Below are 16,816 nucleotides of genomic sequence, written 5' to 3'. Positions count from 1 at the left end.
ACGAGGTGGAGACACGCCTTTCTTCCCTGACTCGAGCCTCGTGGTCAATGGCGGTTATTGGAGGGGAGGTAATATGGGCAATCGAGGCTCGGCAATGACGAGAGGGGATGTAATATTGGATGGAGATTTTGGGGATGGGAAGGAAAGGGGATCTATTCTCTTTCACTGGTGCAATGGAGTACTTTCAATTAATGGAAGACACAGCCTTACGCTAATACACATAATAAGGATATAACTGTCAAAAGAAAGGATATATCGTGTCCTGCATGTATGTTTTATGGACTAACTACGGAAACGCCCTTTGACCTTTATACAACCACAAACGGAGGGAGGAGGGGTGATATTTTACAACAACCTTTTACAACAACATTTTACCACAACAACAAAATAAAAAAAACATTCTCATATCCACAACACTGCACCCTCCTCCCCTTAGGCACGTCCCGGGCCTATTACTTTTACCTTAGTGTGGCACGTAGGTGTAGTTCCCTCTACTTTTAACCTGACCCTGAGTGCGACAGTTTTAAAACATAAATAAATGTGTCCCGCTGGTCCATTGCACCCTGCCTAACAGACTTACGCCCACAGTTAACCGAATTGCGGAATGGTCTTCAAACTAAACACTGACGGTGGGGAGCATTATTTACACTGACGCTATTTTTATTTACAAAACTAACCCAGGACCTGTAATTGTTCTTTCTGGGGGGAGACAGTCTGCTCTGCATCGACGCACCATGAACGCACCCAATAACGCACCAATACACACCCAAGCACCAATCGGTGCAGTCACCATTGTTCAATGAATGTTCAATAAAAATAAAATCAACAACCCCTAACCCTGCAGGTGTCTCTTGCTCTTCGGCTCCCCCTGCTGGTGATTATTATTTGTCTTCCAGATGTTGTCATTTTCATTTTTCTTTGCTTACTGGCGGCCTATTTTCAATAAAGTGTGCCCAATGTGTCCCTTTTTTATTTTCTTTTATTTATGGCCCACAGGGCCGACTATGTGTGGTTCACCTGTGGGGCATCGGTGCCCTGTGGCCAAGGTCCGCCAGCAAGATTTCGGGCCCTCTTGGCCGGTTCCAGCAGAGGGGCTATGCCCCAACCCATGGGGTCCATAAGTGGTGCTCGGCCACAGGCATGTGGTCCATAATGTGGTGCATCGATGCAGACAGCTGGTTCTGGGAATTTCGGGCGCACAATGGCCGACCCACGCACGCTCCCCTCGGCGCACAGGTCATGTGGGAGACAAAAGGGGAAAGACAATTGAGCGAGGGGTAAGGTCACAAGGGTACACATCAATAAGGCAATGCAAGGCGAAATGCGTACGGAGGGCGAAGTGAGAAAGCTCGTCCCTACCGTACGTCACCCCCCTGTTACCTAGCCCACCCTTGCCCTTACCCCATATGTACAAAACCTACACATTACCAATTCGTCACTACTGTCACGTCTTCCCCATATTTCCCCTATACCAAATTCGTCACCACAATCCCTCTACTTCAAAATTTGCCATCACCAAATTCATCATCAATCCTCATAAGGAGGCAGAGATGGAACATCAAAGCACAATGTCACACCCACGTCATGATGCGTCTCACAATCCAAAACATTTGCATCAAAAATAATTAAACATGGCATGGTGCGGAGTACCTGTCACCTCAGGTGAGTGGATGCAGATGGTGCGAGGAGATCCTTCATCCTAACTATCCTCTAAATGATTTTAACACACTTTACACTACCCGGGGTCTTTCTCTGGCCAAACCATTGGCCCTCTTACACTATGGGTTCTAAAAACCAATTCCCATTGGCCAAACTGTGGTGCTTTTCAATTTGGGGTCTCACTCCCCCGGTTCATCTCCCGGTGCCCTCGCACAATTTCTGGGCTGTGGCGTGTACCTCTCCCAGCGGGTCTACCCACCTGCACACCTCCACCACTGCAGTTGCCTCCGAGCTTACCTGCTCCTTACCCTAACCTAACTACCTGGGGAAGGCCTCTCTGGCGCTCTCCCCACTCGGTGCCCTCTCTGGCACTGGGCTACCCGGGTCCGTCCTCCGGATCCTCGGGCCCCATCCACAACTCTACCGGCTCCCAGAGCCCACCTGCGGCCTCACCTGGCCGACATCCTCACAGTGGTGGAGTGCCCAACCAACTACACGCACTAACAGGCTACACGCCCAGCCATTTCCACAACACTAATGCACCCATTCACAACACCATTCTGCAACCGCACCACAAGTGCCAATATCCAACCACAATTTACCTGTACCCTCTACCTAACACTTACACTACCCGCCCCGGGTACTCGTGAAAGGGGTCCACTCTTCCCCCATCCACACCTTCGCACCATGCACACCACTCCGTACCACTCACTCCAACTCTCTCCACACACCTGTACCTGCACACCTGTGCTCTCACACCTGGTGCCACCTGCACCCTTCTCTCCCCAAGCGCATTCGCGCTGATCCACACACTCACTACTCATACACTGCTCCACACACCTGTCCAGTTGCACACCTGTGCAATCACACCTGTTCAATTCTCACAAACACGGCATCATCTCAGCTAACTACTCCCTTCTGAAACTTGCGCTTCCCAGTCGTCCCTTTAAACTATTGCGCTCCCTCGTCATTATCATCCATACTAATCTACCTGCGTCCCCACTACAGGTATCAGTCACTATCTAAACTTAACGTCACCTACTGTCATCTTCGCTAGATCCCTACACACATATAACCTAACCCACCCGGGCTAGTTTTCACTGCCATACACCCCATAAGCTATAGCTCCTTTGCCCCCACATGGGAAGGATGGTGGATTTGCCATCCCACCACATCGGGGGTCTCTCACTACCAATTTCGCACATCAAATTTCAACAAATTAAAAATTTGCCAATCACTACCCATCATCTGCCAATCATTACTGCCAATCCTTTGCCAATCATCAAATTTTGTTTTTCTCTAATTTTGGGTCCAAAACACTATCACTATCACCATCATCACAGTCCGCTATATCCTAGCCTCGGTGCGTCATGACATCATTAAACTCGGCTTCGTAAAGCCGAGCAATGAATTCGGGTGGTTTGGTTGCCTGCAGGTTGAATCCGTCCGGCTTTCGGTTCAAGGGAGGTGGTTTGGTTGGACCGAGATTCCACGCACCATCTCTGCGCGGCACCTTGCGGTCCCGGGCCCGATGGCTCCATCTCCCCCGGTCGGAACCCCGTCCCCACGAGGGGGCACCGTTCCGCTTCCTCCCACTCGCCCTCGAACCGGACCGGTCGCCTCGCCCGACAAAGCCCGGACTCGACCGTGCGGGGCGGGGCCAAGCCCGAATCGGCAACGACGCTTCGAAGAGAAACGACGCAGCTTCGATCGACGCCGGGCCTCGCACCCAACCAAGCACCCCTCGCACCGAGTGCTCGCATCGGCTATCCGTCGCTCTAACCACTAAACCGGTTACCATCGATGCTTCACTTGCATGCTTACAAGCATACGCTACCCCTTTCACCCTCACAAAACCTGGCGTTCCAACGCCGTCCGTACATTCCACCAACGCTCTCTCTGCTACACACCACCCCTCTTGCGCACACTTCGGTCCACACCTCTCCTCCGTTACGTCCTCCGTAACACTCACCATGGGCGTGCACTCCGTATTGCTCTCACTCCCTGTGTCACACCCCGTACACACCGACGTGCATTCTCGCTCGCACTCGGTTTCACTCCCACACTTTATAACACACCCACTCGCCGACGCACACTTTTTCCTCCCACGCGTGCCATTTCCACTCACTCGGGACCCTTCACCAACGCCCGGGTGCTTCCTCGATCCCAAGCGCGCGAAAATTCTTTTGTCGCTAAACATCCTCTTACAAAATCTACCCGCACAATATACAGCACGACTCACCTGGGGGATCCTTTTCTCCACGCGAACCTGCAAACTTCCATTCGGGTTAAGCACAGCATCGTGATGTGAGCAGGGACTTTGTACATAATCCATTTCTCCCTGCAATTCCCGGGTTACCTCCGTCATCTCTTCAATTTTAATTCCCGCTACTGCTTTTTCTTTATTCACCTCGGCGACCGTTGGCTTTAATAAAACACCCTCCTCTACCTCAGCGGTCGCCGGCTTTTCCCAACACCGTGTCGCGATTTCTACCCCCGTCATTGTACCCGTGCTTTTCTCCGCTTCGCTCAACCAGCGCTTTTCGACTCGCGTTACCTCGTCGTGCACCCCTGGGACCCTTTCGCCCAACTTGCGGTCTCTGTCCCTCTGCTCCCTTGCCTCCCTATCGGCCCTCATTCCGTTCGTTGTTTCTTTTAGTTCCTTAGTCATTTGAACACCCATGTTGTTAATTTCCCTGTTGGATATGAGCCCCTGGGCATACATTTTGTTTTCTTCATCCCACTGGGTCAAAAATTTCAACATATTTGCAAGAAATGGATCCCAGGCCGTTGGCACCGCGGGCTCGGCTGCCGCGCGCTCGTACGAGGCGCCTTTTTGCGCGCCTGATACCTCGTGCGTGAGAGCGCCATTTTGTGCACCTGATACACCCTCAACCACACCTTCTTTACTCTCCTCCACCACTTTTCCCACTTCTTCCCTGGGGTCCTGGGTCGATTCTACCCCGTCTATCTCTCCCACCGGCATCCCGTCGCCTTGAACAGCCATGGCGCGATTTCAAAATTCAGGTTTTGTAAAACAAAACAAATTTCGGCAGCTCGTAATTTTGACCAAAAATTTTTTTTCTAGATGTTTTAAAAATTTGGTTCGGGACCCGAATTCCACTCCCAGACACCAATTGTTATAGATCGCGGTTAGATGTTATAGACCGAGCGGTGGTGTAAGACCGCGACCTAACAAAACTCACCCGATTCACCCAGACTTTGGCCGTATCGCACCCCAGCTGCTCAATGAGGGAAAAGACGAAAACGACGCAATGCAAAGAGGAAAAAGAAGGCAAAGAAAGGTTTGGAAATACGACTGAATTTATTGGCTATTTACACACAAGCAAAAAGAAAGCAATCAAGGTTTATTTACAACACATAAGACGCAGGTGACACAGGGAAAATACTAGCTTATACAGACTTAATTAACCCAGGACAGAACAAACAAAAGACTCTGACTCACGCGGGGAATTGCAGGAGGTGGATGGCTGGAGGTGAACGCTTGGTGGAGCCAACACGGAGCTTGGTGGAGCCAACACGGAGCTTGGTGGAGCCTTGGTGTGACGGGTTCTCTCTTCTCTGTAAAAGCTCAACCGTCTTGTCTCTGGTAAAAGCTCAACTCTTCCAGTCTCTTGTAAAAGCGAATCTCTCTGACTCCTCTCCACGGCTTGGGCTCCCTTGTGTCTGCCGGTAAAAACTCATCTCCTTTGGCCACACCCCTGCCTTGGGTTATATAGGCCCCCGCCCCTCAACCTTTGCGAACCTCCCCGACCGCTCTTCCTCCGCCCTCTGTAGCCAAACCCCTGGCTCATGGTTGGTCGAGCGGGGCTGGTTCACTCCTCCCCCTCTATGACGAGGTGGAGACACGCCTTTCTTCCCTGACTCGAGCCTCGTGGTCAATGGCGGTTATTGGAGGGGAGGTAATATGGGCAATCGAGGCTCGGCAATGACGAGAGGGGATGTAATATTGGATGGAGATTTTGGGGATGGGAAGGAAAGGGGATCTATTCTCTTTCACTGGTGCAATGGAGTACTTTCAATTAATGGAAGACACAGCCTTACGCTAATACACATAATAAGGATATAACTGTCAAAAGAAAGGATATATCGTGTCCTGCATGTATGTTTTATGGACTAACTACGGAAACGCCCTTTGACCTTTATACAACCACAAACGGAGGGAGGAGGGGTGATATTTTACAACAACCTTTTACAACAACATTTTACCACAACAACAAAATTAAAAAAACATTCTCATATCCACAACAGTATATAATTAAAATCTTTGTTTTGGTTTGAGTCATTCACACACATCAGATTAACAATGGTGCCTGAGGAGCACAGGCCGGGGCCCTTCATTTTGGGAAAGGTAACATCGGAACGTTACTTGCCCACCCCATCCGCATGGCGTACGTTTCCTGACCAATCAGCTTACTATCGCTTGCCAAGCCAGCTGTTTCTTATCAACCGTTTCGTTGGCATGCTACCTTGAGTGCTTATGCCACTTGACGAGTGCTTGTCAAGCTTATTACCTCTGCCACCAAAGGTGGATGGAGGCTATGTTTCACCCCTGTCTTGTGTACATGGTAATTGACTTTTGAAAAATGGAAGGCACAAGCTTTCCAAGCTTGCTTCATGTTGCATGTGCACAGTGAAGGTTGTTTGTCTCTGTCTGTTGTTAACAGGATATCTCAAAAGGTTGTGGATGGATTTGGATGAAATTTGGTGGAGAGGTTGGGTATGTGACGAGGACAAAATGATGAGATTTTGGTGAAGATCTGGATCTGAGAATATTATAAGTGATTCTTCACCATTGTGAAATAGGGCAAAAAATAAAAAACGATATGTGGCACGATATTTCAAAAAGTTGTGGATGACTTATGACAACTCGGTGGATGAATTGGGTAAGTGAGAAGAACAAGCTGATTCGATTTTGGTTCAGGTCTGGATCCAGATATGACCTATCAGTGGGATACAAAACCTAAACTGTTCACCTGGCGGAGGTATGCTAGCTACATTATGCCATTCTAGTTGGTAATGGAACACCCTTGCTCCCTCTTCCTGATCTGCCACATCCTCCTGCCTCTTCTCCCCATCCTGCTCCCCTCTCACCCCTCTTCCTGATCCCTGCCCCCTCTCCTCCCCCCTGATCCCCACTCAACCTTCTCCCCCACTGATCCCCTCTCACCCCCCTCCCTCCCTTATGTCCTTATGTTGCCCCCAACACCATCCTCCTGCTCCCTCCTTCTCTCCCCTCTCCCCATCCACTTGCTCCCTCCTGCTCTCCCCATCCCCTTTCTCCAGCTCCCTCGTCCCCATTCTTCTGCTCCTTCCCCATCCTCCTGTTCCCCTCTCTCCGTCCTCCTGCTCCCCCCCCCCCCCCCGTTCCCTCCACTGCTTCCCCTTCTCCTCTCTCTCCTCCCTCTCCTCCCCCCCCTTCCCTCTCCTCCCCTTTCTCCCTGTCCCCATCCTCATGCTCTCCCCCATCACTTTCCTCCTGCTTCCTCTCCCTCTCCACTCCCCCTCTCTTCCCTCCTCTCCCCCTCCACTTCCCTCCTCTCACCTTCTCTCCCCCACTCTTAATATTCCCGGTAGCGAAGCGACATCGGGCACCTTTGCTCGTAATTAATAATTGGGTCAGAAGGGCAAATTCGTAATAACTATAAATAGCCCATATTCGCATGGCCGCAGTACAGTTGCCTGACACGGCTTGCTTTTTTTTGTTTGTTTTTTCGCCTTGGAAATGAGTTCCAGGAATGTGGATTCCCGGGGAGGGGAGGGGCAGGAGGGTGAAAGTGCTACAACATGGAGGCCCTCCCCCCTTGAACTTTATTTCCTTCTGTGGCAGAACTAATAAACTTTTGGTGGTGGACCTTTGTAGTCATGTACTCTGAACGATTGTGTGTGTCTTATCTGTTTGGGTGGGTGGGTGAGAGGAACTGAGGGAGTCACCACAAGTGCTTTTACAACCTCACTTTTTACCTTTATGGAGATTGAGGCCGGTATTTTGTACCTCAAGCTGTCCTTCCCGTTATGTTGAACTATTCGCGTGTCAAGAGTTGCTTAAGATTTATAGCATTGAGCATGCTGAAGTGGAGTTCCATCACATGGTCTATGATTCTTCCAGAGCTACTACTGTGGAGAGAAGCCGAAGTCTGCAGCTCGTTATCACTTGCCAGATTGCCTGAACATACTGAGTGAGAGTGGTGAGGTTAGCGATGCCATTCTCGATGAAAAGGTAAGCCACAGGCTTCCTGTTTTTCCTACTCAGGTGTATAATCAAATCGTATCCATTGAATTTTGTGTTGGGATATTGTTGTAATATAAAATGGACTCTTCCTTGAAGTCATTGCTGCTAGGTTGGCTGCAGAAATTCCAACTGAAATTTTTTTCTGGGAATTGAAGCAATTTTTTGTTCAACAGCATGAGTACACTTACAAATGCCTTGCAATGATGATCTCTTTTGCTGCAGATGATACATTTCCTGAAAAATAATGCAGAGAAGATAGAGTCCATTCATTTCTCTGATCAGTATTCTGGTGTCAAAGTTACTCAGGAGTAAGTTATTGTCATTGGTTTTTTAAAATCAAGAATTGTGGCTTTCCTTTGGTACCTCTTTCCTCATTTATGTCAGTCAGCATCCAGTAAGTGATTTTAATAAGCCATGCCTTGTCAAACGTTTTAAGCTGGAGTTGTAATAGCAGTATATATTCTTCACAGGGAAGGACAAAATGTCAAGCTTCCAGAGACCCAAAAGTGTTTGCTGTTTACCTTTAATGGTGAGTTTGTGTTTGTGCATTTTTTGCCACCAAGCTGCCACATTTGCTTTGACACTGCCTTGAGATTTTGATTTGATTAGTAGCCTGGTGCAGATGCTGTGGGCTGATTCGGATGAACGTTGCAATTTGTTATCACGTTTATGGACATTTGAGTCTAATGATGGTAAGCTCTAAAATGCAATTTGATAATTACTTGCTGGAGTAAATAAATGTAGCTGTGTCATGCTTCTTCCTTCCAGTTCATCAAAGCTAAGTTTTCCGGGCCAGATATGTTGTGTCTTTCTGTTGTATTTTTGTCCCCGTGTTGCTGGCCGTGTTCTCATCCATCTTTTCCATGGTTAACCATACCTTGTTGTGTATTCCCAAATTAGCATCCTTGAGATTGTCTGACCTCACCAATGCCTCAGCAAGTGAGCATGTAAATTCTGTCTCTGTTTTGACGCCACGTACCTCGTTCCGCTTTCTTTATCCAAAGTGTTATCCTTTCAATTCATGCTCCTCGACTTTATCTTATTACCCCTCCTTCAATTCTTTTTTTGCTCCAAAAAATCATGAACTCATTCTGCCTCCTTTTCCTTCATGAATTCTTTATTATTGAACATTTCCTCTTAACATAGTGTTACTTGGAAGGGGGCAGGGGAGGGATCCACAGCTGGATTGTTGTAATAATAGTATGGTCCATGTGGTTTGAGTAGATTAAATTTACATGTATCAACGACATGTCAGAGTAAGTCTTCTTGTTACATGTGACGTTGAGGAAGCAGCATATTGTCGTGTCCCCGGGGTTAAGACCCCAATAGGATGAATGACCGGAACGAGCTTTAACTCCGAGGTGTATTTCGAACTTGACGGGATTCTTTTTGGCACACGCGGGAAGATTTGAAGTCTTATCTGATCGGGAACACACAGGGTTATTCCGAAGATTGGAGGTCACGTTTTTCGAAGCTGTTCCATGCGCTCATGCTTTCGAAGCTAAGTAATTTTTTCACAATTGTGTTTTTGTCGAGACTGTATCTATCTTTCGGTGTGTGTACCTATAGCGTGTCTTTAGGAAAATTTTCGGTGTTAATTTTTCATACATGTATACACAATCGTCGGTTATTTCGTGTCATGTATTCTGAGGCCTAGTACTAGTACTAGTAGGCTTATAATAATAATAATAATAATTCATTTATTTTGTATAGCGCTTTTCCAGAAGCCCAAAGGCGCTTTGACAGAGTGGAAAACATAATGCATAACAATACATGAAAACAATACTTCCATTATACTTCCATGTGGTTTAGGCTACCGTCTCCGACCTTGTGGTTTTGTTTTCTCTCAGCGGTTCGTCGAATGCGCTGCAATTACTTTCGCTCTCTATTTCGTCCCAGTCGTTCACCCCATACTTCCTTGTTTAATATCAACTCAAAAAAAAAAAAACACAAACAAAATATTTCCTTCTCAGTTCTTATTCATTTATTTGTTGTTCTTATTTGTTCGTTCGTTCTTCATTCACGTTGTTCGTGATCACGCGATCACGTGGTTAGAAATGTTTAATCTCTCCCCTGAAGAACTATATTCTGTCATATATTATAACACCTTTTTCTTCTTCTCCTATAAAAGGATGCTTTCGTCTAGCTCACCAAATCTATTCATTCCAAAAAAAAATACCATCTCTTACAGTTACCAACTTCTGTCCTGGAAGTCCTTGGTCTCCTTGTGTTTTATACCTCTTCCCCCCCCCCCCCCCCTTCCCACGCCTCCTCCCCCCAAGCCCTCTCCATCCCACACTTCTCCCTGCTCTCAAATGTTGTGTTTGTGTGCTTCCCCTTCTCTCCCCATCTTGTCTTCCGCTCCCTCTTTTTATATATTTTGTTTGTCTGGTTGATTTGTTTGTGAAATAAATGTTAGCTCTTTCACGAGCCTCGATTCAGTATACCAAAAAAAATAAAAAAATAAATAAAACCCACAAAACAAAGAAACAAACCAGGACAAGAAAAGTTAACAAAATTTTTTTTTTGTTTTTTTTTGTATACAAGATCGAGGCTCATGAAAGAGCGAACATGAATCACACAGAAAGACAAACCGACACATAAAACATACAACATCGGGAGCGGTAGACAAGATGGGGAGAGAGGGGGAAGGACACAAACACAACATTTGAGAGCAGGGACCGGGAGACATCGAGAGATCTGTGGGAGGGACAGGGCTTTGGGGGGTTAGGGTTAGGGTTAGGGAGGCATGGGAAGGGGGGGGGGGGTGGGAGAGGTATAAAACATATGGACACTGCCAGAACTTCCAGGAAAGAAGTTGGAATTTCAAACAAGGTGGATCTGGGGTGAATTAGTGGGGGTAGAAAATATCAAGGTTTTGGATGGGGGAAGATAAGAGATGGTGGTGAACAGCTGTTTTAAAGACCTGGAGGGAGGAGTGGGATTGAAGGGAGTGTGGGAGTTTGTTCCAGATGCGGGAGAAAAGAGGAGTGAAGGTGAGCAGAGAGCCGAGATTTCGGCAGTTTAACCATCAGAGGGTTGCTGGCAGATCTTGTGCGACCTGAAGGAATATTTGGGGGACAGAGCACAGAGAGAGCTGGGGGAGCAAGGCCGGAGAAGAGTCGGTAGAAGACATAAAGACCACCTTACCTGCCTGCGGTGAGTGAGTGAAAGGCCCTCAGAGATAGCTTCATCGCGGGAGATTCCAATGATTCTGAAAGCTTTGGTTTCAACAGCGTGAAGCCGAGCTAGGTGTGAGGCAGGAGCACCGGCCCATAGGGGAGAACAGTATTCCATTGAGCTGCGGATGAAAGCCTTGTATGTGGTGAGGAGCTCAGGTATGCCTAGGAAGGACTTCGCACGACGGAGGATGCCCAGTCGGCCATTGGCTTTGGAGGCCAGCTTGGAAATGTGGTTTTCCCAAGAAAGATCATGGCAGATAGTGAGACCCAAAAGCTTGAGCGACAGAACTTCTTTGAGAGGATTGTTGAGAAAGTAGATGGGAGGGTTGACCAGTCGATCTTTTCGGAGAGACGTAGTAAAAGTGTGAGATTTGTCAGGATTGAAAGACATGTTCCACTTGTTTGACCAGTCTGTGATTTTGTCCAGGTCTTCAGAGAGTGAGGAGGCTGCAGACTGCCGATCTGAGGGAAGAGGAATGGAGCGGCAGAGTGAATTCAACACTTCAAAGTGAAATTCAACAAATAATGAATTTATTAAAAGTAATCGTAACCCAAATAAAATGAATGCGAGGTAAAAACCTATTTCCTAATTTGAGACGTCTCCATTCAGACTCTTATACAAACAAGGGGGAAACGAAAGTAAAAGGAAATAAATAATGTTTTGATAAATCAGCCGGCACTCAGCTTTGCGTCCCCAAATGGCTGGTAAGGCTTGCTGGTCGTTCGTCGCCTCCAAACCACCGCGCGTGAAGCGCACAAAATGGTGGGGAGTCGTGCTCCTCGACGTACCAACGTGAGGTCCTTTCGCGCTGCTGACTCTCCTGCAATTCCCTCTGCCGTCCCGGGGAAGCACAACACCCACGCCGATTCTCTTCCCTGCGATGCCAACTGCCCCAAACCGCTCTTGCTCAGTCTTTTTCCACAAGCAAAGATGCACCACCGCCCGCGACCAAGCTAGAGAGAGCTAAAATGCTGTGACCGCTCGACTTGCTGCCAGTACCAGAGAGAAGCAAATGCAACTGCCTCCAACAAACGGCAGGACAAAAGAGAATATATGACCGCCTCCAAAAAACGCCAGCACGAAGAAGGCCAAAAATGGCGAAACCTCGTCTTTGTCCTCCAGCTCTCGAATGTTCCACGCTGACGGCACACTTTGTCCAATCATCGAGCACTACTCAATCGTCCCATTGGGCTTCCACCAATCACGAAGGCCGGGGTGTGGCCTCTTCACCACGAGTCGTCGGGGGGTGAGGGAGGGGGGGGGGCGGAGTCCAGTCATCGTTCGGGAATGTTCAGATGACGTCGGGGTTTCCTTGCCGATCGGCAAATGCTGTTTCTGTCGGCCCTGGCAGCGCTTTGAGCGAATGAGTCCCATAACAGTGCGATTGTTGTTTTATTGAGCTCTCAATTTCATGGCTGGCTGAATGTAATAAGATCATTAGGGATAGACCACAGGAGGCAAATTACACACTGGGGAATTAATCTTTAAGCCCTATAATTAATTAGCCCAAAGCCACGCCCCTTATGGTGACATGCAAACGCTCTTACCCGGACAGACGGCCTACTTACGTACATCGAGATGGCTTCACACATACGGAGCATATCAATCTACTCATTCTGAACTTTCCTAAGGTATTTCTTTGTTTACTCCCACAAACGTAACAATATGTAATTTATAGACTATAGTTTGGAGAAGATTGTATGCAGAAAAGCCTCTTGTTAGTGGGTGGGGCCACGTGAAGACTCGTGGGCACAAAAATGAGCAACAGGTGAGCTTTGCACTTCAAGGGACCGGTTTTGAACTTTCGGCATATGTGTGTGTAAGTCATGGTGGCAGGATTCACTTTAGGGCCCGGAAGGGGTGGAAGATTTTCATCCCCACGCTTTTTGGAAAGGATATTGTAATCAGCTCCGTCTGTCTTTGCATTCGTCACGCTATCTCTCCATCGGTTGCGCAGAAATTCACCAAACTCAGTTGTGATCACCGCATGGTAAGACAGTGCAAAAGTAGCATCATAGGTCAAATACCAAGGGTCAAAAGGTCAAATCCCAAGAAATGTAATTACGACACATTTTTCTCATTTTTTAATTAAACTTTATAGGTGCAGTCAACATTGGGGGACGGATGCATGGAATATGTAACAAACACCTCACCACATGGCGCTATAGAGACATGCCTGTTTTAACTGAGGACATGTCCACCTGTTGTTTTGCATGCGAGTGCACCGTCCATCACAAGGAGGGGGGTAAGCTGGAGGATGTCTCGCCCATACTGGTTGTTGGTGGATGTTAAAGATCCCACATCGTCTTTCGTGAAGAATAGGCGAGTTATTGCCAGAATCCTTAACAAATGACAAATTCCTGCCCTGAAGTTTCAAATGACAAATTCCACTGCTGGGAAGGCAAAGGGAAACCACTCAGCATAACCCTTGCCATGAGACCGACGCTCTGTAAAGATTATGGTACATTGATGATGATGATAAAATGCAATGCAGTTTTGGAACTTTGATATGTTTGTACATGTTGTGTTTGATCTTTATTTTTGTGTAAATTTCTATTTGCAGTGCCAGGAATGGGTAAAGCTACAAATAAGGACATGGAGGGGATGTTGCCTCTCATGAAGATGGTAATATATTCGATGGATAAAATGAAGAAAGTACGACTCAGCAAAGAGGTGAGAGCTGCCAGATAAGACGGTGGATGTTGATTAAACAATGTCAGTCACAGAACAGTGCTTTACCTTACTTAGTTCATATAATTGTTACTTTATAGTCTGATCCTTCTTCCTTTTTCTCCCCATGCTTTTTGAAAAAAATTGGGGGATATTGTGATTGGTTCTGTCTGTCTGTCTGTCCATCATGATATTAAATATGCAACGATGTTTTTGGATTTGAACCCCGGCTTCATTCCTTACGGGGTGTGGACTTAAAGGTTATTAAGTGGGTGCAGCAGGGTATAGTGGTGTGGCAGAGGATACCCGGGGGAAGGGAGGGAGGGAATACCCGGTGCTGCCCAGCCGGTGAGCTTTTCCCGGCGGTGGTTTCAGGACGTGTTGGACATTGAAAGGCTATGGAGTTATTGGCCTCATGGTGGTTACCTTTTGCCTGTGGGCTAGTGGCAGCAGTGCCCGACCCCACATCCCAATATTCATTGTGGTATTTGGCCTCTAAACAGACGTTAAAGCCAACGTACCGACACCTTGGCTTAAACCCTTGGCCAGATTCTGAAGTACCGACACCCAAAACTTGGGGCCTCTAGGTGCTACAGATCGGCCGTGAATGAGTAACAAACAAACACATGAAAATATGTATATCGATTTATTAAACATTTTGGATACCTTTGTATTTTTTAAGGAAAATGTATTGTTCTTTAATTACTTAACTCCAATATAAATACATCATTTAACCCTAATTGTATTTCTTTGCAATCTTCTTTCATGATGTATTTAAAAAAAAAATTTGTTTCAGGATTAATGTAATTCATGTGAAATCCAACATGGTGTTGCAATACGTGGAATTGAATAAAGCAGTTTTAGGTTATTTCTCCGAAATAACTTCACAGTGGATCCCGGTGTCTGGCCATCCGTCCGTACGGTACGTGCATCTGTTAACATTTAACTCGAACATCTCCTTCCAAACTACCTGTCCAATTATGGACAAAAATTGGTATGATGCATCAGGACAGCAACGTCTCATAGGGTTGTACTCCCCATCCAAATGCTCCCCCTAGAAATGGGATGAAAGGGGGTTTTGCCCCAAATATTGGTATTTTATTCAAAAATCTTCTCAGAAACAGCTAAACAGATCCAGATCGAACTTGTCACGAGGTATCAGGACCATGCCCTAACCTTAAGATGTGCTCCGCATGGCCGTATCAACCCTAGAAAGGGGGCCACGGGCTCCCTCATATTCCCTCGACATATCCCTCATATTCACTAACGCATATTTTGCTCACAAACTACATGGCCGATATGGACCAAATTTGGTACGAATCATTAAAACAGTAAGGTCTCATGAGGTTGTGCTCCCCCATCCAGATGCACCCCCATAAGAGGCTGAAAAAGGGGGGTTTCCACGTCAAACAAAGGTAATTTATTTTAAAATCTTTTCAGAAAACATGGGGAAACAACCATCAGTTCCTCATGGGGCTATTATTATTATTATTATTATTAATATTATTATTATTGTTAATGATGGCGTATTGATTGATCTCAAGAGCATTCCATAGTAATTTTGTGTGATGGATGAAAACCTTTTGAATGAAGATAGTAAGTACATGATGGATTTACAATTACATGTCCATTTAGTGGAAGATTTCCAATCAAATTGTCTTTTTTTTTTTTCTTCCTCTATATCCTAAAAGCTTAAGTTTGTGCAGTGAACAAGGTGGGACAAATGGCATTCCAAAATTATTTAATATCACCATGTGCAGCACATGCTCGAGGGATAAATCCGTGCAGCTTACGAGATTGATGATCAAATGTCATGACTTGTAACTGTTGTCTCAGAAGGCCTATTTCACTTTATCTGTTCCTTCCTCTCCCATCCCTCCGCTCTCTCCAAACATCAGCTTTATTACTTTGATCAGTCTTCATATGTGCCTGATTTGTCACTTTGACTTTTCATTATTTCTTGGCAAATAAAAGATGAAAGGCCATCTGTATAATAACTTTGAAAGTATTTGAAAATCTCTGACAGATAAAGGGCATAACATTTAGAGGCCTTCTACAACTGCTTTCAGCAACTCAAAATGCTTGTGGTTAAGTGTTACTTCGTGGGCTGCTTATTTTCAAATGGACAACCATCGGTTTCAGGTAAGCAACGTGTCGATACTGTAATCGTATAAATGTGTGCTCCTGGAATGTTTTGCAGCATCTCATTTGTAATATTTAGCTCCCTGAGTTTCTGTTCCAAATGATATGGACACGATTATGTGGATTTCCATTTCAGAATAGCATTGCATGGGTTCTGGTTGATAGAGATTTTCATCTTGTGGTTCTTGGGAAATTATGGCATTTAAAAAAAGTCTCATTTTGACCCTTCAATTTTGTATATGCAAAAATGTTATTGATATTGGTTTAGATCGTTTTATCATCTTGGTTTCATTATTGGGAGCATAAACTTCACCTTATTCTATATCACATCAAGATTAATAATACATTTGAGGGAAATCAAGGTACTTGTAAAAAATCAAAAACCTCAAAATTATTTTGAGAATAATGTATGCAATAAACATCACTCGGATGTGACGGCAATGCAGAATCCCTCCTCCCACCTCGTCCCCTACCTCCTCCTCTTCCCACCCTAACCCCTTCAGACTCCCACCTCTTCACCTCCCTCCTCACACCAGCCCCTCCTTTCAGACTCCCACCCTACCCTTTCCCTCCCTCCAGACTCCCACTCCTTCCCCTCCCTCTTCCATCCCCTTCCCCTCCATCCTCCCAGCCCTCCTCCCAGAGAGGGAGCCAGAGAGAAAGATGTGGGACAGAGAGAGAGGGAGAGGAGGATTCAGTTGGGGTTTGGAGGGCGAGAGAGGGTAGGGGAGAGACAGAAGGGGGTGGAGGAGAGGGGGGGGGGGAAGGGTGGGAAAGCAAAGCCTTCATCACATGTCGCATCACATGTTGCACACACATTGATGAATCACCCTGCCTGTGAAACACTGGGTTGACGTATTGTACACTCTGGGAGGGAGGGGCAAGCAATCCAACGAAGAGGCCCACCGG

The 16,816-nt window shown here is 46.6% G+C and overlaps 1 protein-coding gene across 5 annotated transcripts in view; it reads left to right on the top strand.

Annotated features, from left to right (window-relative positions):
* The window catches only part of CCDC47 (coiled-coil domain containing 47), a 67,879-nt gene that overhangs the window by 29,992 nt on the left and 21,071 nt on the right, over positions 1-16,816 (top strand). For all 5 annotated transcript variants that reach the window (XM_068121216.2, XM_078780624.1, XM_078780625.1 and 2 more), the window contains 4 exons: positions 7,790-7,900; positions 8,135-8,220; positions 8,383-8,441; positions 13,659-13,768. In XM_068121216.2, coding sequence (XP_067977317.2) covers positions 7,790-7,900; positions 8,135-8,220; positions 8,383-8,441; positions 13,659-13,768 — 366 coding nt within the window. The remainder of the gene's footprint in view (positions 1-7,789; positions 7,901-8,134; positions 8,221-8,382; positions 8,442-13,658; positions 13,769-16,816) is intronic.

This window comes from Myxine glutinosa, chromosome 6, assembly GCF_964187855.1.
Source record: "Myxine glutinosa chromosome 6, kmMyxGlut1.1, whole genome shotgun sequence".
NCBI lineage: Eukaryota > Metazoa > Chordata > Myxini > Myxiniformes > Myxinidae > Myxine > Myxine glutinosa.
This window is presented reverse-complemented; position numbering and strand designations above follow the sequence as displayed.